This window comes from Vipera berus (genome assembly GCF_964194415.1).
Source record: "Vipera berus genome assembly, chromosome: 7".
NCBI lineage: Eukaryota > Metazoa > Chordata > Lepidosauria > Squamata > Viperidae > Vipera > Vipera berus.
This window is the reverse complement of record NC_138209.1, coordinates 76,207,648-76,235,147: the sequence shown is the minus strand read 5'-3', so window position 1 is coordinate 76,235,147 and position 27,500 is coordinate 76,207,648. Positions and strand designations below refer to the sequence as shown.

At 46.4% G+C, this 27,500-nt stretch overlaps 1 protein-coding gene across 3 annotated transcripts in view; it reads left to right on the top strand.

Moving 5' to 3' along the window:
• The window catches only part of RFC1 (replication factor C subunit 1), a 48,910-nt gene that overhangs the window by 17,484 nt on the left and 3,926 nt on the right, over positions 1 to 27,500 (top strand). For all 3 annotated transcript variants that reach the window (XM_081332692.1, XM_081332690.1, XM_081332691.1), the window contains 19 exons: positions 288 to 523; positions 1,355 to 1,426; positions 4,472 to 4,549; positions 4,940 to 5,006; positions 5,091 to 5,398; positions 7,307 to 7,417; positions 7,734 to 7,913; positions 9,129 to 9,233; positions 9,805 to 10,207; positions 12,047 to 12,156; positions 15,331 to 15,445; positions 16,359 to 16,447; positions 17,339 to 17,476; positions 19,138 to 19,233; positions 19,528 to 19,626; positions 21,859 to 22,013; positions 22,105 to 22,222; positions 23,258 to 23,403; positions 27,082 to 27,295. In XM_081332692.1, coding sequence (XP_081188818.1) covers positions 288 to 523; positions 1,355 to 1,426; positions 4,472 to 4,549; positions 4,940 to 5,006; positions 5,091 to 5,398; positions 7,307 to 7,417; positions 7,734 to 7,913; positions 9,129 to 9,233; positions 9,805 to 10,207; positions 12,047 to 12,156; positions 15,331 to 15,445; positions 16,359 to 16,447; positions 17,339 to 17,476; positions 19,138 to 19,233; positions 19,528 to 19,626; positions 21,859 to 22,013; positions 22,105 to 22,222; positions 23,258 to 23,403; positions 27,082 to 27,295 — 2,840 coding nt within the window. The remainder of the gene's footprint in view (positions 1 to 287; positions 524 to 1,354; positions 1,427 to 4,471; positions 4,550 to 4,939; positions 5,007 to 5,090; positions 5,399 to 7,306; positions 7,418 to 7,733; positions 7,914 to 9,128; positions 9,234 to 9,804; positions 10,208 to 12,046; positions 12,157 to 15,330; positions 15,446 to 16,358; positions 16,448 to 17,338; positions 17,477 to 19,137; positions 19,234 to 19,527; positions 19,627 to 21,858; positions 22,014 to 22,104; positions 22,223 to 23,257; positions 23,404 to 27,081; positions 27,296 to 27,500) is intronic.

Genomic DNA, 27,500 nt, shown 5'->3' with positions numbered 1-27,500 from the left:
GAACCAGATCGAGAGGCTTTTTTTAACGGACCGTGCGATCTGATCAGTTGCTTTCTGTGTCTTTGTGATTTTATTATTATTATTATTATTATTATTATTATTATTATTATTATTATTATTATTATTATTATTATTATTATTATTATTATTATTATTATTATTATTAACAATGTCGCAAGTTTAGAATCGTCTTCCCGGTGACCTCATTGGGCATCTTGTTCCTGGGAAATCATTAAACGTTCTCTCTCTCTCTCTTCCCCCCCCCCAATTTTGTTTTTGTCGCTCAGATGAAGATGAGGACTTTGTGAAGAAGAAAAAACCCCCCAAAGTCCAACAATTTGAGACACCGTCGGTGAAGATTAATCAAGGAACGACGGGAACATCCCCACCGGCTTCCAAACCAAAAGTCAAAAGTAAACCCTTATCTCCGGTGAAACTGACGCCGACATCTGTCATTGATTACTTTGGGACCGGCAGCGTTCAACGGTCAGAGAAGAAGCTGGTAGCAAGCAAACGAAAAGAGGTGAGTAACGCCAGCCTGACAATTGTACCCCTCGTGGCCGCAGATCATTTACAAGCCAGGAATTCTCCTAAATTCGCACATGATTGCAAACAGAATACAGGCATAGTTCTCAAGCCACAGCCGCAGTGGAGCCCAGAATTTTATGTCGCTCAGTGAAACATTTGCCGAGCGAGTTTCGCCCCATTTTTGAACGACTTTTCTTACTCCGCTCATTAAGCGAACCGTCGCATTTGTTAACCTGGTCAGTAAGCGAATCTGGCTTCCCCGTGGACTTGGCTTGTCTGGAAGCCGCAACCCCGGGACGCTGCAACCGTCGTAAGTACAGGCCGGTTGCCAAGCCTTTGAATTTGGATCACGTGACCATTGGGGACGCTGCAACGGTCGTAAATGTGGAAAAACGGTCGTAAGCCAGTCTTTTTTTTCCCCAGCACCGTTATAACTCTGAATGGTCACTAAATGAAGCGTTTGAAAGTCCAGGGCTGTCTGTAGAGACGGCGACGTTCTGCGATCCGGCTAAGTTAGACCTTGGTCCTCGTCCGATATGGACTTTGCGCCTTTTAACGTCTGGTGTTTTTATGTTTTGATCCCGTAATTGTTTTATTGTGGTACTGGGAGCCAGCCAGAGTTGGCTCGGCCGAGTTACGAGCAGCCTGTAAATTGAATGAGCGAATAAACAAGACACGAGAACCGTGCTTTGAGCATGTGTCCAGTAGAGAAAACATAGGAGCAAGTCAGCCTTAAACTGTTATTTACCTTAACTGAGTTACAGGAAGAACGTAGATATGAACGTGGGACTAATCTCATTGTGGTTCTCCTTTCGCTGTGATGCAGCCTTGGCAAAGCACCACCACCACGAACGATGAGGCTATCGCTAAAGAACTACAACTGGAAGAGAATTCTAAGGTAACGTAGAGATTTCCATAATTATTGCATCTGAGATGGTGTCCGAAATTGGCCTCGTTGTGACACCAAGAGGGCCGAATCTGTCTTACGAATTCAACTCCTTCGGAGCAGTCTTGGGCTTCGATCAATCGAATGACTTCATTAGCCACCTGACAAAGGATTTGATATAAATATACTAGCTGCAGACGCATCGAAATATAAGGGTCTATAAAATATGAAACTTCTGCTTGGGGGTTAATATGAACCGGTTTTGGGTTAGAGGTGGATATCAGCTCCCAAGGATTAAAGCGGTTTTGTTTTTGTAAATAGCGTTTCCCAGTTTTACATTATCGTAACGTGTCCTTTTATTTTCACATTGGTATTCTTTTCAAATCCAATTCTGTACCGGGGAAAGAAGCTGGCGGCAGTACAGCCTCAATTTTTCATAGGCATGCCGTAAGAAAAGTTACAGCGCACAAGGAAAATAAATATTCTAGGTGCCTTTTCAGAATTAATATGCTGGCAGAGTTGTCAAGCTGTTAATTTGGAAAAATTAAAGGTCTGGGTATGTGTGTGTGTGAGAGAAAGAGACAGATGTGTCCCATTTCATTTCTTTGATTTCTACAATTGCTCTTGGTCTGGCTTCAGTTTCATGCTAAAATAAGAAATATGAACGCTATCTCTTTAGCAAAATAACCTCCTGCCTATGATCTTATAAACGTAGAGCCTGTGGGATTTTTGCTCATAATGTTATATATCCGAATTGTGTGAGGAGGTAGGTTTTTGATGTTATACTCGGCCAAAAATTAGATTTGGGTAATGTTCCCAGTGCCACTTGGGGAAAACAGGTTAGTTTTCCTCCAAAAAAGAAAAAGAAGAAAGTAATAAATAAAGATAATAACAGGATGCTGTATTGTGCTGAAGCAAAATGAAGGGGGGGGGAAATTGAATCATTTTTATTTTCTCACTGGGTTCAACTGAATCATTGAAAATCGGGTCTGGTTTTATATTTGCACCAGGAAATAATTGAATTTCAGAATTGTGTCAGTTTATTCATTTCTGTGAAGGATGTGTATCCCAATAAGGGGTAGGTTGTAACCCTTTGCAGCCTGCAGCATTTTTCCAAAGGGATCATGAGTTATATATATATATTTTTAACACAAATGTCTTAAGCTTCGGGGAGATTCGAAAAGCTGGAATGCACATTGTAAGAGCCTTGGTGGAGCAGTGGGCTAATGCCTCCTTAGGTAACCCCAGCTGCCTGCAATTAGTGCAGGTTCGAGTCCCACCAGGCTCAAGGTTGACTCAGCCTTCCATCCTTCCGAGGTAGGTAAAATGAGGACCCAGATTGTTGGGGGCAATTAAGCTGACTTTGTAATAATGCCGCTTGGGGGTGTGTGAAAGCCCTAATAAGCAGGCATATACATAGAATGAAGGCTATTGCTAAGCACATTTGATTTGTGCTTCTTAGATTGTAAGCCGCCCTGAGTCTTCGGAGAAGGGCAGGATATAAATGGGATTTTTTTTTTAAAAAAAAACCTCTGTTCCTTCCTTCCTTCTCCCAAAAATTGGATTGATTTTTCATGGTTTTTTGGAGGGGGAAATTGATACCGTCTCTCAGAATGCAAAAAACCAAACCAAACCAGTGACATTATGTACTTGGTCAGCAAGCAAATCACATTGAAAAAGTACAGAAATAACAGTATAACCGAGTTGTAAGGGACCTTGGAGGTCTTCCAGTCCAACCCCTTGCTCAGGCAGGAAACCCCAGACCATTTCAGACAAATGGTTGTCAAAATCTCCTTTTAAAAGCTTCCGGTGTTGGAGCGTTCACACCTTCTGGAGCTGTTCCACTGATTTAATTGTTTTCGCTGTCAGGATAAATTCTCCTTAGTTCTAGGTTGCTTCTCTCCTTGGATTATTTCAGACAAATGGTTGTCCAGTCTTTTCTTATTAAAGATTTTTGCAAAAAATTTTTTACAATACATATCCCCAAAACCCACCCACCCCAAACCACCCCCCCTTCCCCCCCCACTTCCCAGAGCTGAATACAGGGTTATAGATATAATAATCATATTCTAACTAAAATTATCCATTATAAAATTAACCAAATTCATAATGTGCTTTAACTCCCCTTTAACATAGATACATTCAAATTATTAAAAACATAATAATAATAATAACTTAAACAAAAATATAATCAGTACTAATACTAAAATTAATAACAATATCCCTCTAAAATCTACTCATAAGCTAAGTGGAATTTTTTAGTCCCATATTTATTCTGAATATAATCTATCCATCTCCTCCAAACTGAAATAGATCTTTCTTGTGAATGATCCTTCAAATAAGCAGAAATCTTAGACATTTCTGCAAGATTCGATACTTTAAGTACCCATTCTTCTATAGTAGGCAAACTATCCTTCTTCCAGTATTGTCCCACCAGTAACCGTGCTGCTGTTATCAAATTCAACATCAGATTGGTTTCTTTAACATCGCAATCTACAACAATACCCAAGAAAAACAATTGCGGAGAGAACTTTTATCTTTCTCTTAAAAATCTTTTGAATGTTCCTCCAAATTTAAATCCAAAAAGCTTTTATATTTCTACAAGTCCACCACATATGAAAATAGGTGGCATCTAAACTACCACATCTCCAGCATTTAGACTGTAGGTTAGGATACATGTTAGACAACTTTTTGGGATCCAAATGCCGTTGTCCAGTCTTTTCTTAAAAGGCCTCCGGCGTTGGAGCCCCCACAACTTCTGGAGGCGAGTCGTTCCACCCGATACGTTGTTCTCACCGTCAGGAAATTTCTCCTTAACTCCACGTTGCTCCTCTCCTTGATTGGTTTCCACCCGTTGCTTCTTGTCCTGCCCTCGCGTGCTTTAGAGACCAAGTTGAACCCCTCTTTTTTTGGGGGGGCATCCCCTGAGATATTGGAAGACTGCCATCGTGTCACCCCTAGCCCCTTCTTGGGCAGGCAGAAAAAGACCTTTTTTTCCCTCTCCAGCTGTGTGTTAAAAACGGGCCGTTTCACAATAGGCTTTGCACTGTTTTGCAGTGGGAAAGGCAATTGCACGAAGACGAAGAATTTGCGCAAACGTTGGCGATGCTGGATGAAACCCCCAGAAAGAAAAGGGTAAGCGGGAAACGTTTGCTTCGCGGTTTTATAATCTAATCGCTGTCTACTGTAACTGATGTGTGACGTGGGATGAGTGGAAACCCTCAGGCTATTTTCTCCTTCCCCTGAACTGCTTCACCCCACCGGGCCTGAGGAGCGATAAGGCTTGGTATCTGTGCCTGATCTCCGGGGTCTGGATGAAATCCCGTTACTCGCTCTGGATCGGCCTCTGCTTAATAGGAGGGAAACAAATGTTTTCAAATCGAACACCGCATATTTTGCTTTGGTGGTTTGGGGAAAGGGAAATCATCAGTTGCAGAAGTCTTTCTGAAATTGTGGCCAGTAACAACGTCATCCCAACGCTAGCGAAACAAAAATCAAAGACACAACGTCTGTTTCTTATTTTAGCCTCGAAAAGAGGAATGTCCGCAGTCAAAACCGGGTGAAAGAGAAAAAAATAAACAGGCTCACAAAGGTAATTGTTTTACTGTTTTTTTAAAGGCTTTGTTAGGTTTTTGTCACCTTCGCTTATCCTTAAAACGTGTCGTTCTCTCTGTAGGGAAACCTGAAGTTTCCGTTTTAGATTCTCAACCTTATTCCGCAAAGGATCAGATTCGACCCGAAAGGGTTCTTCACCCAGAACCTTCTGCCACGAAGGAGGAGGTGGATTGGGGGAATAAAAGGGGGTCATCGAAGGCTCCCTCCAGGGTCACTCCGCTCGAGCAAAAAGCGGGAGCTATCAAAAGCGAAAATGGGACCTCAAAAGGAGAGCACCTCCAGAAAGAAAGTGTAACTCCGTCGGGGAAAACAGTGTCGCCCAAAGTAAAGACACCTACAAAGGTGAAGGTTTCTCCTGAACAATCCAAGGTAGGTCTGAGGAGCATCCTGGGCGAAAGATTTCGGTTGGTATCATCGTTAACCGTGAATGTCTGCGGGGTCTTTGGGGTTCTGTGAGATTGTTGTGGGTTTTTTTGTTTTTTTACAGACCTTTTATAACCCAACTAGGTAGCACCATCAATGTGGGAAGGGAAGTGTTTGATTTTTAGACAGATAGATAGATGAGAGCGAGAGAGAGATTAGATAGATAGAGATGAGAGAGACAGAGAGAGAGAGAGAGAGATGATAGAGATAGATAGATAGATAGATAGATAGATAGATAGATAGATAGATGATAGATAGATAGATGATAGATAGATAAATAATGATAGAGAGAGATTAGATAGAGATAGATAGAGATAGACAGAGAGAGATAGAGAGAGAGATAGAGAGATTAGATAGATAGAGATAGATAGAGAGATTAGATAGATAGAGATAGATGATAGATAGAGAGAGAGAGAGATGATAGAGAGAGAGAGAGAGACAGACAGACAGACAGATCTGCCATTCTCCATGGAAAATCCAAAAGTTGCTTTCTCAAATGGGCGCAGTCCAGGATGTTTTTATTGGGTACAAGTTGACACCTTAAAAAAGGGGGCGGAGCTATGTCCAGGATTGAGCCGTATGCAAAGTTTAAAAAAGGGGACCAAAGGTTTTAAGGTAGTAAAACTGCTTCACTGAACAAACATAGAAGCACTATGTGCAACACCAAAGGCACCTCTTTATTGATTAAGCTTTTGAGATCTCTGCTTCGAGTCAGTTTGGCTCGCACGAGTTCCGTTTTGCCTCTAAACGATGGAGCCCAGTAGGATAATTGAGGAGACGGACGTTGTGGCTGGCCACGCGATTATTTTGCTGGCAAAGCCAGCGGATGTAAATGCATCCAAGGAAGACTCGGCTGTCAAGTGGGAGGCATAAAAGGTGGATGCTGAAGGGATATTTGTTGTGATTCAGGGTCAGCCTGTGGGTTCGGCAGTTGGGTCGGACGACTCAGAGGAGGAGGGGGGTGTTGAAGACCTTGCTGAGGGGGTTGAAGATCTTGCTGATGATAGCCCTCAGGCAGGCCCCTCCCACTTGGTCACCACGGAGACCCAGCTGTGTGAGCCTGACAGCGTGGATGAAGATCACCCACAGCTGGCCCTGTTCAAGGACGCCTGACGCAGGAGGCAGTCAATTTGGAGTAAACAGAGGAAGGCAATGGGGCTCCTCGGAAGGAGGCAGAGAGAAGCCACGCCCTGAACTCTATATAAGGGGAATGTGTGGGAGGGCTGGTTTGCTGAAGGCAACCGCTTGGATAGTTCCTGTTTCTTAAAGCTCCTGTTTCTTGGTTTGTCTTGTTCCGTTTGTTTTTGTAGCAATAAATTTGGCAGGTGTAATTCCAGCCTCTTGCCTTCTTGTAAAAGGGGTTGTCCCTGCCTTTTCTGTAGGGCCGGTAGCAGGCTGGTACAGAACAATATTAGATCCATGGGGATTAATGCATAATCACTGACACACGGCTCCACATAAAGACAGTAAATGCCCCAGTGTGATTCGGGAACTAGCGCGGGTGTGAGCACATCCGGTCTCTCTGTAAGCCAGAGGTGTCCAACCTTGGCAGTTTTTAAGACCTGTGGACTTCATTTCCCCAGCCAGGATGGCTGGCTGTGGAATTCTGGGAACTGAAGCCCACAAGTCTCCACATTGCCCAGATGGGACACCCCGGGCGTAAAAATGCTTCAAGGGAGTGGGATGGAAGTGTTGAATGTAGACGTTGGAAGGAGACTTGTATCTCCAGCCTCTTAAAAGTCTACGGGGACCATGTTTATTTCTTCATTAATGCAACCTCCTGTGCCGAGGTTGCCGCAAGCAGAGTCAGACGACGTCACCTGTACAGTGGAAATTTTTTCTTTCTTTTGAAAGTCCATCAGTCCTGAAGACTCGGGGGAAAAGAAGCGGACAAATTACATGGCCTACCGAAGCTTCCTCAACCGGGAAGGCCCGAAGGCACTCGGCTCAAAACAAATACCCCAAGTAAGTCTTTTAAAAAAATTGAGGTGGGACAGCAGCTCGTCCTTTAATTGACTGTTCTCAGAAGCCTCTCTCTAGGCCAGCGGTCGGCAAGTTTGGCCCCTTTATGACTTGTGGATTTCAACTCCCAGAATTCCTGAGTCGGCACAGCCGGTTCAGGAATTCTGGGTGTTGAAGTCCACAAGTCCTAAAAGAGCCAAGGTTGCCTACCCGTGCCCTAGGCTCTGCAGCTGGCTAGCGCCGTAAACCAAACACTTCCAGTCATCCCTTTTTTTTTCTTTTGCCTTTGGTATTTTTATTTTTATTTTTTTATTTTTAGGGCGGTGAAAATTGCCTGGAAGGCATGACGTTTGTGATCACCGGAGTCTTGGAATCTATTGAACGCGACGAGGCCAAGTCTCTGATTGAGCGCTACGGGGGCAAAGTCACTGGCAACATCAGCAAGAAGACCAGTTACCTTGTGAAAGGCCGAGACTGTGGCATGTCCAAGTGTGAAAAGGTAAGCAATGGTGAGAGCAATAGCGTTAGCGCTTAGGTTTGCTGGATATACCGCTTCAGGGTGCTTAACAGTCCTCTCTGAGCGGTTTAGAGAGTCGGCGCATTTCCCCCCCCCCCCCCGACAATCGGGGGTCCTCATTTTACCGACCTCGGAAGGATGGAAGGCTGAGTCAACTTTGGTGAGAATCGGAACTGCTGAGCAAAGTCAGACTGCAATACTGCATTCTAACCACTACAGTAGGAAGGAAGGAAGGAAGATAGCAATAAGACTTATATAGCGCTTCACAGCCCTCTCTCTAAGCGGTTTACAGAGTCAGCCTGTTGCCCCCAACAATCTGGATCCTCATTTTACCCACCTCGGAAGGATGGAAGGCTGAGTCAGCCTTGAGCTGGTGAGAATTGGAACTGCTGGCAATGGGCAGAGTCAGCCTGCAATACTGCATTCTAACCACTAGGAAGGAAGGAAGGAAGATAGCAATAAGACTTATATAGCGCTTCACAGTGCTTTACAGCCCTCTCTTAACGGTTTACAGAGCCAGCCTGTTGCCCCCAACAATATGGGTCCTCATTTTACCCACCTTGGAAGGATGGAAGGCTGAGTCAACTTTGAGCCGGTCAGGATCGAACTGCCAAACTGTTGGCAGCCGGCAGTCAGCAGACGTAGCCTGCAGTTCTGCATTCTGCCACCAGGGCTCTAACCAGATATCAGGGTCCTGCGGATTTAGATCCTTCCTTGAGCCTAGTTAGTGCCCTCTGACCCATGTCTCCCATCTGCCAGAACTGTTCAGTAGAAACCGTTTGGTTGCAGAGACATTTTGCTTGTATAACAAGGAGACGTCCCTTCTTTCTGTAACAGAATAACAAAGTTGGAAGGGACCTTGGAGGTCATCTAGTCCAACCCCCCTGCTCAGGCAGGAAACCCTATATCATTTCAGGCAAACGGTTGTCCAATCTTTTCTTAAAAATTTCCAGTTTTGGAGCATTCACAACTTCTGGAGGCAGGTTGTTCCACTGGCTGATTGTTCTCGCTGTCGGGAAATTCCCCCTTAATTCCAGGTTGCTCCTCTCTTTAGTTAGTTTCCATTCGTTGCTTCTTGTTCCTGCCTTTGATTGCTTTGGAGAATAGGTCAGCCTCCTTCTGTTTGTTTTTCCGCATGTTTTGACACCCAGTCGCTGTATAAATATGACTTGGCCTCGATCTGAATTTTTGTGACAGGCGTCGGCTTTAGGGACGAAGATTATTGATGAAGACCAGCTGTTCGACCTGATACGCAATACTCCAGGGAAGAGGTCCAAGTACGAAATAGCAGCCGAAACAGAGGTTGGTACACCCTGGATTGATTCCTGGCTCGGCGTTCCCACTTCCTGCCATTCCCACAATTGTGCTAGGCGGGGAAGAAGATTGGCAGCCAGGAAAAGACCTGTAGTGCAAGAGCTGGGAAAGGGTGCTCTCATTGTGGGAGGGGTTATGCAAAGAGGGTTGAGGTTTCCTATTTGCCTTAGAACAGAGGTCACCAACCTTTCTCAGTTAGCAGGCCAAAGGAAAAGGGAGGGGCAAGCATTTTACACTCGTGTGGGCACGTGGGCGCTCGCAGCCGCGAGCACGTGCACGCCACAAACGGGGTAGGGCTAGCACCCGCGTGATACCCTGCCCTATTGCATGGCGCAGTGCCTCATTTCCGCGCCCTGCAGCGCAGCGTCGTTTCCACACCCCGCGGCATGGCAGCGTCCCATTTTTCTACCTTCCGGGGCGGCGGCCGGTTTTTGTGCCGTTGCGCTCCATGGTTTATGATGTCTTGGGTGGTGGTGGTTGTTTTTTTGCCCGTCACGTCCGTTTGCGAAGAACCGCCTTCGTTCTCAGGGCAGCCCTTTTCCTTTCCTTTTTTCCGAAGGCCCAGAAAACAAAGTCCAGGGAGGAAAAAACGGAAACGAGAGCCGAAAAGAAGAAAATCAGTCCCCCAAACCCGGAGTCCGACTCCCGAAAGAAGACCTCCCTTGCGGAAAACACGGACTCTTTCAGATCCGTCAAACAGGAATCCGGGACGGTAAGGAGAGGGCTGGATTTTGAGCGGAAACTCCTGGAGGAGGAAGAGGAGGAGGGGAAAGTTCCCGAGGAGGAAAAAAGCTCAGTTCGTGAATCGAATAAGAACAGAGGAGAAGTGTTACTGTGGGTGGACAAATACAAGCCTACATCTATCCGAACCATCATTGGACAACAAGGCGAGCAGAGCTGCGCTCATAAGCTCCTCCGTTGGCTTAAAAACTGGCAGAAGAATTCTTCGGAAGACAAACAGGGTAATTGTATTTTTTCCCCAATCTCTTTTTTTTTTTTTTGAGTAGTCCTCGGCTTAACGATGGTTTGATTAGAGACCATTCGAAGTTACGACGGCCCAGGGGAAAAAAAAGGGACTGAAGACTGTTTTTCACACTTAACGACTGTTGCAACAACCTCGTGGTCACGTCAGAATCCGACCACTTGGCAACCAGCTCACTTTTATGACGGTTGCAGTGTCCCCGAGTGTGTGTGTGTGTGTGTGCGTCAATGGGATTCCCTTTTTGCGACTTTCCGACAAAGTGCACGGGGGAAGCCAGTTTCGCTTAACAGTTGTGTGACTAATTTACACAACTGCCACGGTTCGCTTCACAGTTGTGGCCAGAAAGGTTGTCAAATGGGGGCAAAACTCACTTCACAGATGTCTCGCTTAGCCACGGAAATTTTGGGCTCTTAATTGTGGTTGTAAGTCAAGGACACCCTGTCTCTTGATTCGCTGTAATAGGGGTAGGCCAGGTTGGACTACCTGGACCATCATTCCCAAGATGGGGGACGCAGCTTATAAACCTGGATAACCAATTGACCAGCTGTATTTAAATCTCCCCCCCCCAGCGCTAAATTAAATGAAAATGAATTCGGCTTCCGGGAAATAAGAATGAATTCTTCCCCCATTAAAATAAAACATCCTTGAAATTAGTGTGGATAATTTTTATCTCTTTAAGATGCTGGCTTTGTTTATACAAACCTTTTAAGTGGAAAGTATTTAACATAATGAGACGACGCTCCCCAAACCTAAAATGACATGATATCAACAGAATATAGACTAGATTAGTGTTATGAAAGAACAGATAAATTCTAAGGCATTAATGTTTAATTCCACGGTTAAAATAGCACCGGTAGAAGAGACATCAAAAGTTTGAATCACTGCTTCCAGGTTTGTTGTGATTCAGCGTCAGCCTGTGATACTGGCAGCTGAGTCTGATGATTCTGAAGAGGAGGAGGAGGAGGGGTTTGGAGAGCCTTTGGTGTCAGAGGGAGGCTCTGATGCACTGCAGGACTCTCAGCCTGGCCCCTCCTGTCATGTTCCTCATCAGACTCAGCCGTGTGAGGACGAGGTATTGGACGTAGATGATTCACAGCTGGATCTATTCAGGGACGCTAGGAGCAGGAGGCAATCCAGCAGAGCAGAACAGAGAAAGGCAATGAGGCAACTCGGTGAGAGGAGGAGAAGGCAATGAGAAGCCACGCCTTGGGACTGCTGATAAAAGGGAAAGGTGTGGGAGGTGCTGGTTGCTAAAGGCAACCGTTTGAAGATCATCTGCTAGAGTCATGGTCTGTTATTCCTGTTTAACTCTTGTTTGAACTTTTGGTTTAACTCTTGTTTGCACTTTTGATTTCTTTGTAAATAAATTTGGTTGGGTTTTTCCAGCCTGTTGACTATAAAAAGGGGTTGTCCCTGACATTCAAAAAAGGGCCAGTCGTAGGCTGGAACAGAACAAGGTTTGCCTAAAAGTCCTTCAAAATGCCAGGCCCACATATCCACACGCAGCCTGTTCGTCTTTGTTTTTGGCCTGCTGGCAACTTGTAAAAGGAAAGCAAAAGAGGAATTTCCTTCACCAGTGTAACGTTTTCTCAACTGGGTGTCTGGCCACCTCTGCCCAGCTTCCTTGCTGCCTTTATCAAGCTGACGATGGATCTCAGGAGAGCATTGAATGGGATGGAGGCTGTGGAAATGGTTCTTTGGGCTGTATAATCGGAGTTATTTTATTGAATCAAGACTCTAGGTTTCGCCTGTCGTTCTGGCTGTGTCCCATCGCTGACTTAACAATCCTCTCTGTTCTTTTTTCAACCCCCCCTCCCAGTCAAATCCGGTAAGTTTGGAAGCAAAGACGATGGCGCTCATTCCAAAGCAGCTTTGCTTTCCGGGCCCCCGGGAGTAGGCAAAACCACAACGGCATTATTAATTTGTCAGGTGAGTTTTCTGTGTTTTCATGGAGGCGGGCTGCTTGCAAGGGCAAGAGGTGGTAAATCTGGTCTGCGTGAAGGATTTATTATTATTATTATTATTATTATTATTATTATTATTATTATTAAACTTTTACTCATAAAACATGAAACTCAGTCAACTGAACGCTCAAATTGACTGGTACTAATGGTTGACACAGGGACGCGGTGGCTCAGTGGGTTAGGACGCTGAGCTTGTCGATCAGAAGGTCGGCAGTTTGGCGGGTCGAATCCCGAGTGCCGCGTAACAGAGTGAGCGCCTGTTACTCGTCCCAGCTTCTGCCAACCTAGCAGTTCGAAAGCAGGTAAAAAAATGCAAGTAGAAAAATAGGGACCACTACAGTGGGAAGGTAACAGCGTTCTGTGCGCCTTTGGCGTCTAGTCATGCCGGCCACATGACCACGTAGACGTCCTCAGACAAGCGCTGGCTCTTCAGCTTTGAAACGGAGATGAGCACCGGCCCCTAGAGTCGGAAACAACTAGCACGCATGTGCGGGGGAACCTTTACCTTTTTAATGGTTGACACGGGCTGCTAGGTATCAACCAGGAATCTCCTTAAAATGTTAGATGTTCCGAGTAGCGCAGTTTTTTGTAGCTTTGCTGGAGTTATTGCAGGAAGCTGTAATTTCTTGATGTGTTTTGCAAAGTTTTTGGACATAGTTCCCAGTGCCCCGATAACAATGGGTATCACTGTTACACGTTTCATCCATAATAGCGCAGTTTTGATGGCCAGGTTGCGGTATTTCGTAATTTTTTCCAGTTATTATTATTATTAGAGACCGAATAGTTGCACTTGGCTGCCTTAGAGAGATACTAACTAGGCCTTGTAAGAGATTTCCCATTTTAATCCGTTAGCCAGGAGACCCGTTTGCCATAGGGATGCTTCTGAAGGCGTCCTCATTTGACGAGAGGCGAAAGCGGGACAGGACCAGAATAAGGAGATAAGAGAGTTGGGAGGGACCTTGGGGGGGGAGGTCTTGTAGTCCAGCCCCCCCTGTTCAAAACAGGAGACCCCCCCCTACTGACAAATGGCTGTCCGATATCTTCTCAAAAGCCTCCAGTGTTCGGATCAAAGTTACCCAGGGTGTAATTTGGAGTTCGCAACCGCCAGATGCATTGCTAGCTACCAGCTTGGGTACCAAAAAGTGGGATGTAGTCATGGGGATCAGTGGCTATTGAAGCAATGGGATTGCGTTCTGAAAGCCAGTGGGCTCAACTAGATGGATCAGGGATGTCAAGTGTCCAGTTGGCATTTCCAGAAAAAGAAACTCCCAGGACATTGTTTTAATCAAGAGTATAATACTTTATACTGAAGAGGAACTTTATACTTTATAGTGAAGAGGAACTAAAGAGCCTCTTGTTGCGAGTGAAGAAGGAGAGTGCAAAACTTGGGTTGAAACTAAACATTAAGAAAACCAAGATCATGGCATCCGGCCCTCTCAATTCCTGGCAAATAGATGGGGAAGAAATGGAGGTAGTGACAGATTTTATTTTCCTGGGCTCCAAGATCACTGCAGATGGGGACTGCAGCCAAGAAATTAAAAGACGCTTGCTCCTGGGGAGGAAAGCCATGGCAAATCTAGACGGCATACTAAAAAGCAGAGACATCACCCTGTCAACAAAAGTGCGTATAGTCAAGGCCAGGGTCTTCCCAGTTGCAATGTATGGCAGTGAAAGCTGGACCATAAGAAAGGCTGAGCGCCAAAGAATCGAGGCCTTTGAACTATGGTGCTGGAGAAGACTCCTGCGAGTCCCTTGGACTGCAAGGCGATCAAACCGGTCAGTCCTAGAGGAGATCAACCCTGACTGCTCTTTAGAAGGCCAGATCCTGAAGCTAAAACTCAAATACTTTGGCCACCTAATGAGAAGGAAGGACTCACTGGAGAAGAGCCTAATGCTGGGAAAGGTTGAGGGCAAGAGAAGAAGGGGACGACAGAGAATGAGGTGGCTGGATGGAGTCACTGAAGCAGTAGGCGTGAGCTTAAATGGACTCCAGAAGATGGTAGAGGACAGGAAGGCCTGGAGGAACGTTGTCCATAGGATCGCGATGGGTCGGACACGACTTCGCAACTAACAACAACAACAAATACTTTACTGAAAATTTACATTGGCACAGAAGAAAGCGAAACCGGCTCTGGTTTCCCCGCTCAAAAACCTTCTTAGTTAAACAATACTCCTTCACCCCCACCCACCCGGACGTTCACATTGTCCAATAGTAATATTTCTTCTTGTTGTGGAAACGGTCCGCTTCTCCTTTGAGCAGCTGCGTTAGTGGCCTTGGACGTCACCCCTCCCACTTTGCATTCCATTGACTAGATAGGAGCAAAAGAAAAAAATCCAGGCGAAAAGGCGAACGAGTCTTGACAAGGGGTCCAATCCAGCAGGGTACTGCCCATGTTCCGTGTTTTGATATTCTTAATTTTTTTGTATTTTTTTAAAAAAATTTCCTAAAGAAAAAAACACAAGACGCATTTAAAAAAACAAACAAAAAACCCCCAACAAAACAACGATTACAAACGAGGCACACAAAAAGAAAAGAAATGTGTATAACGTATTAACGGTCAACAGATAAGCTCCACCCTGGTTTGAATGCTGATACTTGTATCTCAAACAAATCTAATGGGTTCCCCTCCGTGCATTATGGGTCCAGAAATAAGTACACATTTGCCACCCGTGCTTGCTAAATTACTATTTTGCATCCCAAATGTGCAAACCTGTTGCCCTTGATTTTCAACCATTCAAAAGCTGTCTACTGATTTCTTGGTTTCCTTCTCCTGTATGGTCCCAAGTTGGTTTACAAAACTTAACTGAGATGACGGGATTATTTTAGGAATTAGCACCTGGGCTTGTTGGACATCAGATTAGTCTGCGCTTATTTGTTGCAATCACGAAACCGAGATGCAGACCTTGGGCCTTTTCAGCCTCCGTTGACACAATTGTACCGTGGGCTGGATTCGAAATGTGCTCAATAATAAAAAAAAAAATCTAGTTTTCTCTAGTTTTCCCATTGCTAATCTGAAACAAACAACGTGCCAAGGGATGGATCGGATTCTGTCTGCCTGTTGAAAAGTAGCCGGTCGGCCAAAGATGGGATTGGGTTGCCTCACCCACTGCCCTTGTTTTCATTGTTTACCGAAATTAGGAACTCGGTTTGAGTTACGTGGAGCTGAATGCGAGTGACACGCGCAGCAAGAACAGCCTGAAAGAGGTGGTGGCGGAATCTCTGGATAACACCAGCATCAAAGGATTCTGCTCGGGTATCTTAATTTCGTTTTGTCTCCTTGCAGGCTTTTGCTTCTGCTTAGTTGGGAAATCTAAATGGAGGCGGGTGGTCTCTATTCGCGGTTAAACGGCAGCCCAGCACATAAGGCCATAAAACAGTTCCTCGTTAACACAGCTGCTTGCTCAACCCCGTGTGTTAGAATTCAGCGTTAAAACAGCAGTGTGTTCTGTTCCCCCCCCTCCCGGGGTACAAACAGACAAGCAGGCACAATTAGCAAGGGTTAATTCCCCAGTCTTTAGTAATTGCCTTCTGATAAGGCCTTGGCAGCAAAATACAGTCAGCCAAAATAGGCTTGTTACCTGAAGCATCCGCTGGAATGAGATAACTTCCAAACAATTACTCAAAATGAGTCCAAGCAAACAGTCCAGAAACAAAAGTACAGAAGCGTTGTCAAGAATTCAGGCCAGGGTTTCAAACAGGTAGTAAATCCGACAGAATTCCAAAGATGTGACCAGGAGTTGATTAAATTCCTGAGAGCAGCCACACCCCCTTTTGTACCTTGTGGGGTGTGGCTCAGTGATTCAGCTAATCCCTGACCCTCCTACTCTTCCTACGCTGCTCTAAACGCTTGGCTCTGCGCCATTCTCGGGGATCTAGCCATGATTCATCTCCGCTACTCTCTATCTGCTGCAGCTGCTCTGGCTCACTCCCAGCCTGGCTAATCACAGGCTGCTCCTGTCAGCCTTCAGATGGAGACGGAGGCCTTGCCAGAGGGGAGGGTCCTGGAGAGGGAGGCCTTGCCAGTTCCTCCCCATCCTCCTCAGAGTCCTCTTCCTTGGGTAGGACAGGCTCGGGGTTCGGGGCCACAACACAGCGGCTCTACAACTGCCTCTTCGCTAATCCAATTTTCCGCGCAATCACTTGCGTTTTTCCCCCTCCCTCCTTAGGGGCGTCGCGTTCCGTCAGTGCAAAACACGTCCTCGTAATGGATGAGGTCGATGGGATGGCCGGCAACGAAGACAGAGGTGGGATACAGGTAAGGAGGGAACGCACGAGCCCTGGCGTGGAAAGGAGTGTTTATGTGGGCTGTTCGGGATCGGGGGGGGGGGGGGAAGAAGGGATTTCGAATGATTCCTGGGCCAGATCTTAACTGAGCTGAAAGAAGCGTTGAGAACTGAAAAACTGTAAAAGGAGAATAAATCTAGCAGATAAGAAAAGGCATCGTTCAACTTCAAGGGATAGGTTAGAGCAGGAAGCGTCCAACCTTGCCAGGTTTTAAGACCTGTGAACTTCAACTCCCAGAATTCCGCAGGCAGCACGGACGGCTGGGGAATTCTGGGCGTTGAAGTCCACAGGTCTTAACAGCTGTCGAGGTTGGAAACCCCTGGGTTAGAGGAATGTGTTATGAAATGCTACCTTATAGTCATAGAATCGGTTGAAGCAGGGGATCTTTCAAACTTGGTCCTTTGACGACTTGTGGACTTCAACTCCCAGGATTCCTCAGCCAGCCACATGTGGCTGGCTGAGGAATTCTGGGAGTTGAAGTTCACAAGTCGTCAAAGGGCCAAGTTTGAAGACCCCCTGGTCTGAACTTAACAACGTGTTCTTATTAAAAGGTACTCATACAATGCTTCCTGTGCTTATGGCAGCTTGTCCCAATTAAAGCAGAAATCGAGTAATAACTTTTGACAACCTAAAAATATGCGATTTATAATAACGCCTTCCATTGGGCCAGCCATTTTAAGCTGCTCTTCAAGTGCAACTTTAGCAATAAAGGTCAAACTTGCTTTAACTTACCTGTTTAAAATGTCTGGGAAACTTAATTGTTTGACCTGCTAGATAAATGCGAACTGATCTGTTGAGTAGTGAACGAAGTGGTGTTGGACTTCATCATATCCTGGTGTGTTTTTTTTTCCCCCTCCCGTAGGAGCTAATTGATCTTATTAAGCACACAAAAGTTCCAATAATTTGCATGTGTAACGATCGGAACCATCCCAAGATCCGCTCTCTGGCCCACTACTGTTTTGACCTTCGTTTCCCAAGGCCGAGGGTGGAGCAGATCAAGGTAAAAGAAGGCTTTCGAGAGGTTTTTGGTGTCGTTCTATTTTCTTGGAGATGGCTTTTTAGGGAAAACAGGTGGTTCATTGAGCCGTGGAAGATAACTCATTCAGGAGCGTGGCTACTTTGCCCTCTAGGTTTTTTGGTGGGGACCGATGTTGTAGAACAGGGGTCTTCAAACTCGGCCCTTTTATGACTTGTGGACTTCAACTCCCAGAATTCCTCAGCCAGCACGCTGGCTGAGGAATTCTGGGAGTTGAAGTCCACAAGTCATAAAAGGGCCGAGTTTGAAGACCTCTGTTGTAGAACGTTCTCCTTTGTAACTTGGGCTTGTCTATCCCCCTTAAAATATATATATATTTTCTTTCCAACTAGTTTTATTGATTCATTTGTAGCCTCTGCTTTTAAGGGGGAACACGTTAGCCTGCTCCATCTTCTGAAGATACGAACCGAAGATTAATATAAAAGGTGGCTTACAAATCCTTTAATAAAGGTTGTAGCAAGCGTCACTTGCACTAATGAAGTTGGAACCTTTTGGATTAGTTCCCCGGCGGGCATGCAATCCGAAGTGAAGTTCTTAACTGCAATTTGACTTTGGTCCGATCAAGAAGGAAGGAATAAGGATAAGGATACAGGTAGTCCTCAATTTACGACCGCAGCTGAGCTCACAATTTCTGCTGCTAAGCGAGACGGCGGCGAAGCAAATTTTGCCCCATTTTTCTTGCCGCAGCTGTTCAGGGAACCACAGCGGTTGTTCAGTTACTAACACAATTGTTCAGTGAATCTGGCTTCCCTGTGGGCGTTGCCTATCAGACGGTCACAGAATGGGATCAAGTGACCCAGTCATAAATATGTCAACTCTCTGAATTTTGATCACCGTGACCGTGGGGACGCCGCAACGGTTGTAAGTGTGAAAAATGGTCATAAGTCACTTTTTCAGTGCCGTTGTAACTTCTGAATGGTCACTAAAATGAACTCAAGAACTACCTGTAATGGAAAGTTAGTTGTCTGGGACAGGAACAGAAAACTGCAGATATTTTTTTTTTGCAAATTTTCCCTGAATGACGTATACACCCTTAGACCAGGGGTAGGCAACCTTGGCTCTTTTACGACTCGTGGACTTCAACTCCCAGAATTCCTGAGCCAGCCACGCTGAGGGGAAAGGGAGAGGTTTCCCAAGCTGAGCCATGCTGGCTCAGGAATTCTGGGAGTTGAAGTCCACCAGTCATAAAAGAGCTCAGGTTGCCAACCCCTGGCCTATACATATGTTGTATATCAGGGATCTTCGAACTTGGCAGCTTTAAGACTTGTGGACTTCAACTCCCAGAATTCCTGAGCCAGCCATGCTGAGGGGAAAGGGAGAGGTTTTCCAAGCTGAGCCATGCTGGCTCAGGAATTTTGGGAGTTGAAGTCCACCAGTCATAAAAGAGCCAAGGTTACCTACCCCTGCCTTAAGACAGGAGATTTAGACAGTTTTGTGTACATTCATACTTACACGTAGATGCACGCTGGTCTTTTAATGTCAAAAGAAGACATTTGTTGGTACTGAGCCAGTATTGCCCATTTGTAGTCGTTTCCAGCTCTGTAAATGAAGATGCTACTTTTAAGTCCTGGGTTTACCCCACAATTGTTTGGTATTTGCTCACACGAAACAAATGATTTTTGCAGGGCGCTATGATGTCCATTGCTTTCAAAGAAGGATTAAAGATTCCACCACCGGCAATGAATGAAATCATTTTGGGAGCTAATCAGGACATCAGACAAGTGAGTTCCCTGTCAAGACTAATGTCTGATACATATAATTCCGTTTATAGTTTCAGGTGGAAGACCTTGATGCAGCTGGAAGCAGAAACCATTGATGTGGAAATTGGAGGTGGGAGAGGGGTTTGGTAAAAGAAAGTAATTATTTTATACAATGAGATGACCAGTGGGAGATATTGACCTGCAGCATTTGTTTATCAAAAATTGTCATTTGTTTTTTTGTTTCCCCCCCCCCCCCCTTACTCCTCAGGCATTGTGAGCAAGCGTGAACCTTTGTGCTTTCTTTTTTGTTGAAAGGTGTTGCATAATCTCAGCATGTGGTGCGCGAGAGACAAAACCTTGACTTACGACGGTGTCAAAGAAGACGCCGGGAGAGCCAAAAAGGATATTAAGCTGGTAAGTTGGATCGAAGGCCCAGCTCCAGGCAACGTACTTCAGCAGGAGTTTGGGAGGCTTTTAGAAATCCTTCGAGTTTGTTTGGATCTTCCGAGTTACGCCCCAGAGGAGCACTTGCAGAAGTGTACCCAACTCTACGTATGTGTTCTGTCGCAGCCCACGTGAGTCCTTGTTAGGCTCACAAGGAGAAACCCCCTCTTCCAACAAGCAGGCAGGAAACTGCAAGAAAAAACAACCCCTTTTATTATTCACAGACCTGAGTCAATGTCCAAGGCAAACAAACACAGTCCACAGAAACTCGATCCTCAACACGAACGCTTGCCTTCACCAACCGGCACCTCCCACACCTTCCCTTTTATAATTCAGCCCAGGGGTGGCTTTCCTAATGCCTTCTCCTTTGCCTTTGGAGCCGCCCCATTGCTTTCCTCTGTCCTACTCTCGTTGCCTGTCGGCGTTTGCAAGCATCTATGACAGTGATGGCGAACCTTTTAGAGACCAAGTGCCCAAACTGGAACCCAAAACCCACTTATGTAATGTCGGGTGCTGGGTGGGCGTGGCCCATTGGGTGGGCGTGGCTGCGGTGGTAACGGCAGACTGGGTGGGACTAAAACGTTCAATCAATCAATTCCAACTTTGCGAGATCTTTTTTTTTCCCCACGAGAAATTGAAATTGATTGAACCTTTTTTTTTTTTTTTTTTGCACACGGCGGCGTAGGCCTAAAGTGAAAAGGTTTTATAAAACCCAGCTGAAGGCTTAGGACTGGGGCGACAGTGCGCGTGCCCACAGAAAGGGCTCTGCGTGCCACCTGTGGCATGCTGCTATAGGTTCGCCACAACGAATCTATGACGTCTTCTAGCTGTGAGTCCTTAGAGTCCGACTCCACTTCCCAGCACAGCTGGGTCTCAGCATGAGCACGAGTGGAGGGGCCAGGCTCCTCATCAGATTCCTCCGACTCTGATGGCACTCCAGGCCCCTCCTCCTCCTCTGATTTCCCAGACTCACCTACCAGATCCACTGGCTGGCGAGGAATCACAACGAGATGGGTATTTTAAGCCCAGAATACTTCTGAAACCACCGGAGCATGATAGAAAGCGTTTGGCAGGATTAGAACTGCGATTTGACACACTGGGCGGCAGAACAGGCTGGCCAATGCACTCAGTCACCCCCACTTGCGCTAGCATCACCGCCACTATGCAAATGCGGCACCACATGGCAAAAACGGGGTGCCGCCACTGCACAAACGGCAGCACAAAAACAGCGCTGCGTGAAAACGGGGCGGGGCCGGCAAGTGTGTGGGCGCCAGCACCTCCCAATTCACGTCGTGAGTGCTCGCGGCCCCATTTGTGTGTGTGTGTGTGTGTGCGGGCGCGTAAAATGCTTCCCCCACCCTTTCCCTCCGGTCCGCCAACTCAGAAAGGTTGGAGACCTTGTGGTATGTGGGATGTAGACAGCCCCTTGATGTAATAATGAAGTTCTAATTCACCAGTTGTAAGGGGGTGTTTGGTGCAAAGGTCAGCTCATTTGACCGGTGATTTGCACACTTTTGTTGTGATTCAGTGTCAGCCTGTGTTCCCAGCAGCTGAGTCCGAGGAATCTGAGGAGAAAGAGGAGGGGTTTGGATAGCCTTCGGTGTTGGAGGGAGGCTCTGATGCACTACAGGACTCTCAGCCTGGCCCCTCCCGTCGTGTTCCTCATGAGGCTCAGCTGTGTGAGGAAGAGGTGTCGGACTCAGAGGAGTCACAGCCGAATCTGTTCAGAGACGCTAGAAGCAGAAGGCAATCCAGCAGAGCAGAGCAGAGAAAATCAATGAGGCCACTCAGTGAAAGGAGGAGAAGGCAATGAGAAGCCAGGCCTTGGGACAGATAATAAAAGGGGAAGGTGTGAGCGGGGCTGGCGGCTGAAGGCAATACCATTCGGAGACATTCAAAGAGAATCCTGGTCTGTTCTTGCTAATCTGTTTGACTCTTGTTTGACTCTTGTTGGATGTTTAGAATCATGTATTTTTGGTTGAAGAAAACATTCTGCTGCTTTTTTTGTTTGAAAGACTTTATCGTTTTGGAACTGTAAATGCATTTGGGTTGGTTTTTTCCCCAGCCTATTGATTGTTAAAAGGAAAAAGGGGTTGTCCCTGACACACAAACAGGGCCGGTCGTAGGCTGGAACAGAAGAGCTTTTGATCTACCCTCTTTGCACTTTTCCTCAAATGACTTTCGAACTCTTCCTTCCTCCAGGGGCCTTTCGACGTGGTGAGGAAGGTTTTTGCCAAGGGAGAAGAGGCATCCCACATGTCTCTTATAGACAAAGCAGATCTGTTCTTCCACGATTACTCTCTGGGACCCCTCTTTGTCCAAGAAAACTACATCCACGTCAGGCCCGCCGCTGCTGGGTGAGTTTCGGTCGTTATTCTGGACAGCGTCGGCATTCAAGGCAGCGATAAGTATTGGCCTTAACGCGAGCCGTCTCCCATCTTTTCTCAGGAACAACTTGACGAAAGAACTCATCTTGCTTAGCAAAACGGCGGACAGCATTTGCGACGGCGATTTAGTCGACCGCCAGATTCGCACTCGACAGAACTGGAGCCTTTTACCCACTCAGGTTATATTGCCGCTCTCTTGTTCTGCGTGGAGATTGTAGATGGAGCTAAGCGTTTGTTTCTTCTAAAAAATAATGAGGCGGTCATCTTAAAAGCCAGCTCGGATTCATCATCATCATCATCATCATCATCATCATTATTATTATTATTATTATTATTATTATTATTATTATTATTATTATTATTATTATTATTTTCATTTTCATTTTCATTTTCATTTTCATTTTCATTTTCATTTTCATTTTCATTTTACATTATTTTTCTCTGGAAAACCCAAGGGATTTATCTATGTCGTTCGATAGGAGTGGATGGCACATTATCAATTTGAAGTTTAATTTTATCCCACCTTTATTATTTTGATAAGTAACTCGAGGTGGCATATGTAACTAATGCTCCTTCTTTCTCTCGTTTTCCTCACAATAACCCTGCGAGGTCGGTTGGGCTGAGAGAGACTGACTCACCCAAAGTCACCCAGCCGGCTTTCATGCCTAAGGCGGGACTAGAACTCGCCGTCTCCCGGCGATTGGCCCAAAGTCACCCAGCTGGCTTTCATGCCTAAGGCGGGACTAGAACTCGCCATCTCCCGGGGATTGGCCCAAAGTCACCCAGCCATCTTTCATGCCTGAGGTGAGACTAGAACTCGCCGTCTCCCGGGGATTGGCCCAAAGTCACCCAGCCGGCTTTCATGCCTAAGGCGGGACTAGAACTCGCCGTCTCCTGGCAATTGGCCCAAAGTCACCCAGCTGGCTTTCATGCCTAAGGCGGGACTAGAACTCGCCACCTCCAGGCAATTGGCCCAAAGTCACCCAGCCGGCTTTCATGCCTAAGGCAGGACTAGAACTCGCCGTCCCTAGTTTCTTCTTTAATTGAAGAAAGGCAAGAAGAACCAGAATAATTCTGAATCACCGGTGGGGTTATTAATTTCAACTTTGATCTTTTTTTGTTGAATTGGTCTTGGCCCATTGGCTCTGCCTCCTCAACTGTATCCTCTGAAAAACAGGGGAAAAAAGTGCTAAAACTGCTTCCTTCCTTCTCAGGCCATTTATTCCAGCGTTCTGCCCGGGGAGCTGATGAGAGGCTACATGCAAGAATTCCCGAGTTTCCCAAGTTGGCTGGGAAAATTTTCATCCACTGGGAAGCATGACCGCATCGTACAGGAGCTTTCTAGGCACATGAGTCTCAGGTAACCGTGAGGATAGCCTTAGTAGGTCTCCGACCGAGTCCCTTGACTGGCTGAGATGACTGAGCAAGCACACCAGGTGGGTCGTCCCCGACTTACAACCATTTGAGGTTGCAAACCGCCCTGAAAAAGTGACCGGCAGCTGTTTTTCACGACCGTTGCCGCGTCCTCGAGATCACGGGATCGGAATTCGGGTGCTTGGCAACTGGCGTGTACTTAGGACGGTTTGCGGAGTCGTGGGATCACCGTTTGTGATCTTCCCAGCTGGCTTCCGACAAAGCGACGGGACTGGGGGAAGCCACAATCAGTTAACCACCACACGATTCACTTAACAACCGTGGCAAAAAAAGGTCATTAAAAAAAGAGGAACAACTCATTTTAATAAATGCCTGGGTAACCAATAGCAATTTTGGGATTCAGCAGTGGTCATTAAGTCCAGACTGCTTCTAATACCAATACATAATAATCCATTGAACACTTATTGATAATATGTAATAATCCATTGCTCGATTATTGATAATAGATAACACCATTGCTCAATTATTGATAGTACATAATACATTGCTCGGTTATTGATTTACTTAGAAGGTCTGTGTGGCTGCCCATCTTGGATCAGGGCCCTGGAACACAACCCTTCACTCGTTTACTCCAGGATGTATCCCAAGAGAGAAACTCGACATACCCTTTTGCTCTTGAAAACTGCCCAGCTGTGACCCTTGCTTACAGTTCTACGACTCTGGAATTATTGCTTGAAAGTCTACGAATCTGAATCGTTTTACGCATTCTGTGAATTGCTTGGGGTCACGTTCCCCGTTCAGGAGAGGCGCACAAGCTTGAGAGTACTACTCCTGGTTCTCCCGGCCCCTGCTTTGAAGATCAAGGTGACAGCTGTGGCCAGGAACACCTTTGCAATGGGGGTTCCTAGCCACGGCTGTCACCTTGATCCTCAAGCAGGAGCCGAGGAATCTCGAGAGTGGTGACCTTTTCCTAGATCGAAAACACGCCCGGATCCCTCTATGGCTTCATGCTTGCAATGGGCTGGACGTGGCGCTGTCCTTTGAAGACCACGCTGGACACTCAAGGTGTTCAGAACGCAGCGGGCGGGGACGTACACCTCTTGGTGTGCTTCCATGCTTGCAGGCGCAATTCAAGGTGCTGGTTCTAACTCGGGTAGCCCGACATAGCACAGGTGTGGATCTTTGGGGGGGGGGGCCACCTGCCTCCCCTCTTTATTAGCCAGGCTGATTCCATCCAACAGCATTTGTGCGTTCTGCCTCCTTTCAATTCAATTGTTCCTTCTGTTGGGCCCACGGAAGGCGGCCGCCTCTGCAGTAATAATAATAATAATAATAATAATAATTAATAATAATAATAATAATAATAATAATAATAATAATAATAATAATAATAATAATAATAAGTTGGAAGGGACCTTGGAGGTCGTCTAGTCCAACCCCCTGCTCAGGCAGGAAACCCTATACCATTTCAGGCAAATGGCTGTCCAGTCTCTTCTTAAAAACTTCCAGTGTTGGAGCATTCACGGCTTCTGGAGGCAGGTGGTTCCACTGGTTAATTGTTCTAACTGTCAGGAAGTTTCTCCTTAGTTCTAGGTTGCTTCTCTCCTTGACTAGTTTCCATCCGTTGCTTGTCCTGCTTTCAGGTGCTTTGGAGAATAGCTTGACTCCCTCTTCTTTGGGGCAGCCCCTGAGATATTGGAACACTGCTATCATGTCACCCCTCACTCTTCTCTTGATGCCTCTTCCTTTGAGATTCCCACGAGTCCCATCTTTCTGGCATTCCAGAAAGCCTCAAAGACCCCCCCAAGTGGTTCTCCCAGGCCTTGGGTTAGAGTGGCTTTGAAGCCCCTCCATATTACGTGCCGCTGCGGTTAGCCGGGCCTATACCGTCCTTTCCTGTTTTTTTCCTTTCCCCACAATTGTCGTAGTAGGCAACCTTGGCTCTTTTATGACTGGTGGACTTCAAACTCCCAGAATTCTATGCCGGCTGAGGAATTCTGGGAGTTCCAAGTCCACCAGTCATAAAAGAGCCAAGGTTGCCTACCCCCCCCGCCTTAAGTCTTTTCCTTTCTTCTTTTTTTTTTTAATTTTGATTTTTTAAAAATTCAGTTATAACATATTTGTGAGATGGCCTCACGAGACCGATGGTTCGTTGAGGTGCTTCCAAGAAAAAGGCCGCACGCAGGGATGCAATCAGATGAAGCTTTATTTAAAGATAGAGTAAAGAGAAAGAGTTCCCTGGCATGGAGGCATCCATGCCTGGATTGAGCTCATGGATCATTCCCAGAGGGAGCTTGAAGAAGAAAGCAACAAGAGAGAGGGCAGCCCCTGAGCAGAGGTTTTTATGGGGGTCCCCAGCCCCTCCCTTACCAATGAGAGTGAGGGGGCCGGAGGGCCATTAACTCTCTCCAATGGGGCTGCAGGGGCCGGAGACCCCTGACCCACCAGTGGGAGCAAAGATGCCTCTTTGCTCCCATCTGATGACCTTTTTGGGGAACTGCCATGGCTGGCACAAAAACATCTAACAATAAGATAAAGGTAAAGGTAAAGGTTCCCCCGCACATGCGTGCTGGTCGTTTCCGACTCTAGGGGCCGGTGCTCATCTCTGTTTCAAAGCCGAAGAGCCAGCGCTTGTCCGAGGACGTCTCCGTGGTCATGTGGCCGGCATGACCAGACGCCAAAGGCGCACGGAACGCCGTTACCTTCCCACCGTAGTGGTCCCTATTTTTCTACTTGCATTTTTACGTGCTTTCGAACTGCTAGGTTGGCAGAAGCTGGGACGAGTAACAGGCGCTCGCTCTGCTACGCGGCACTCGGGATTCGACCCGCCAAACTGCCGACCTTCCGATCGACAAGTTCAGCGTCCTAACCCACTGAGCCACCGCGTCCCTAACAATAAGATACAAAAATACAAAAGCAAACGTCGGGGAATAAAAGGTAGGGGGAAGGGGGAAAAAAGAGAAGCGTGGAATAAAGGGGGGAAATGAAGAAAAAAAAAGCGTTGACTTCTGGCTCCTTCTGTTGCGGTCAAATAAGGCATGAAGATCCAACCTCCACTTTTTACGCTGAACTAGCCATTTCTATATTAGCAGATCAGCCTAATCAGTAAAACCCCAAATCAGTGTGTCATTTTTTTCCCCCCACCTCAAGCCCAAAGTCCAGAAGCGGTTTCCAAGTAGAAAGAAAAGTACTTAGATTCTTTTCTTTTATCAAAACAGCCAGTTTAGCCCTTCTCTGCTCATTCCATCAACTTTTTTAGCCGTGCGTCCATGGTGGGGATCGAAACATCCTTCCCTTTTTGGGCGTAGAGCAGCTTTGCTGCCGTCAAAATATATAAAATCAGAGTTCCAAATCTTTTTTTTTTTCCCCCACCTCTCAAGTCTTTTTTTCCCCCCATTAGACCCAGAAAGTAACTTTCTGGTTGAATCTTTATATTCGCTTTTAAGGATTTTCTGCATTAAAATACGAATCCTGCTCCAGTATTTCTTCGCTTTATCACGTGTCCACCACAAAGGATAACCCTCCCGTAATTGTCGTCTTCCTAGTTTATCGGTTCTACTGGACGTTCTCCAGAAGTCGGGAGTCGGATGGCCCGTAGGGCAATGTGTAATAACCCATTCCAGCTTCGGCTAAGCAATATTTTTTTTTCCCCCTCTCCCTTCAGAACGCACGCGAGTAAGAGGGCAGTAAACCTGGACTATCTATCCTATCTGCGCGATGCCGTTGTGCGACCGTTGGCTTGCCAAGGCTCGGAAGGAGTCCAGGACGCTGTCGCCTTCATGGATTCTTACTGCTTGTTGAGGGAAGATGTTGAAAACCTCATGGAGGTCACCAGCTGGGCAGGGAAAGCCAGCCCGTTTTCCGATTTGGATTCCAAGGCAAGTGATCGATCATTCCGGCCCGTCCGTGCCTTTGGCTGAACCTCTTGAAAGAAGAACTTTGAGGAAGACCCTTAAATCAATTTCAAAATGCGTAACCAGCTCCCAAGGGGATACAGTCGACTAAACACACACACATACACACACACACACACACACACACACACACCTTGAAGCCCAGACGGCCATGACAAATTGCAAAGAT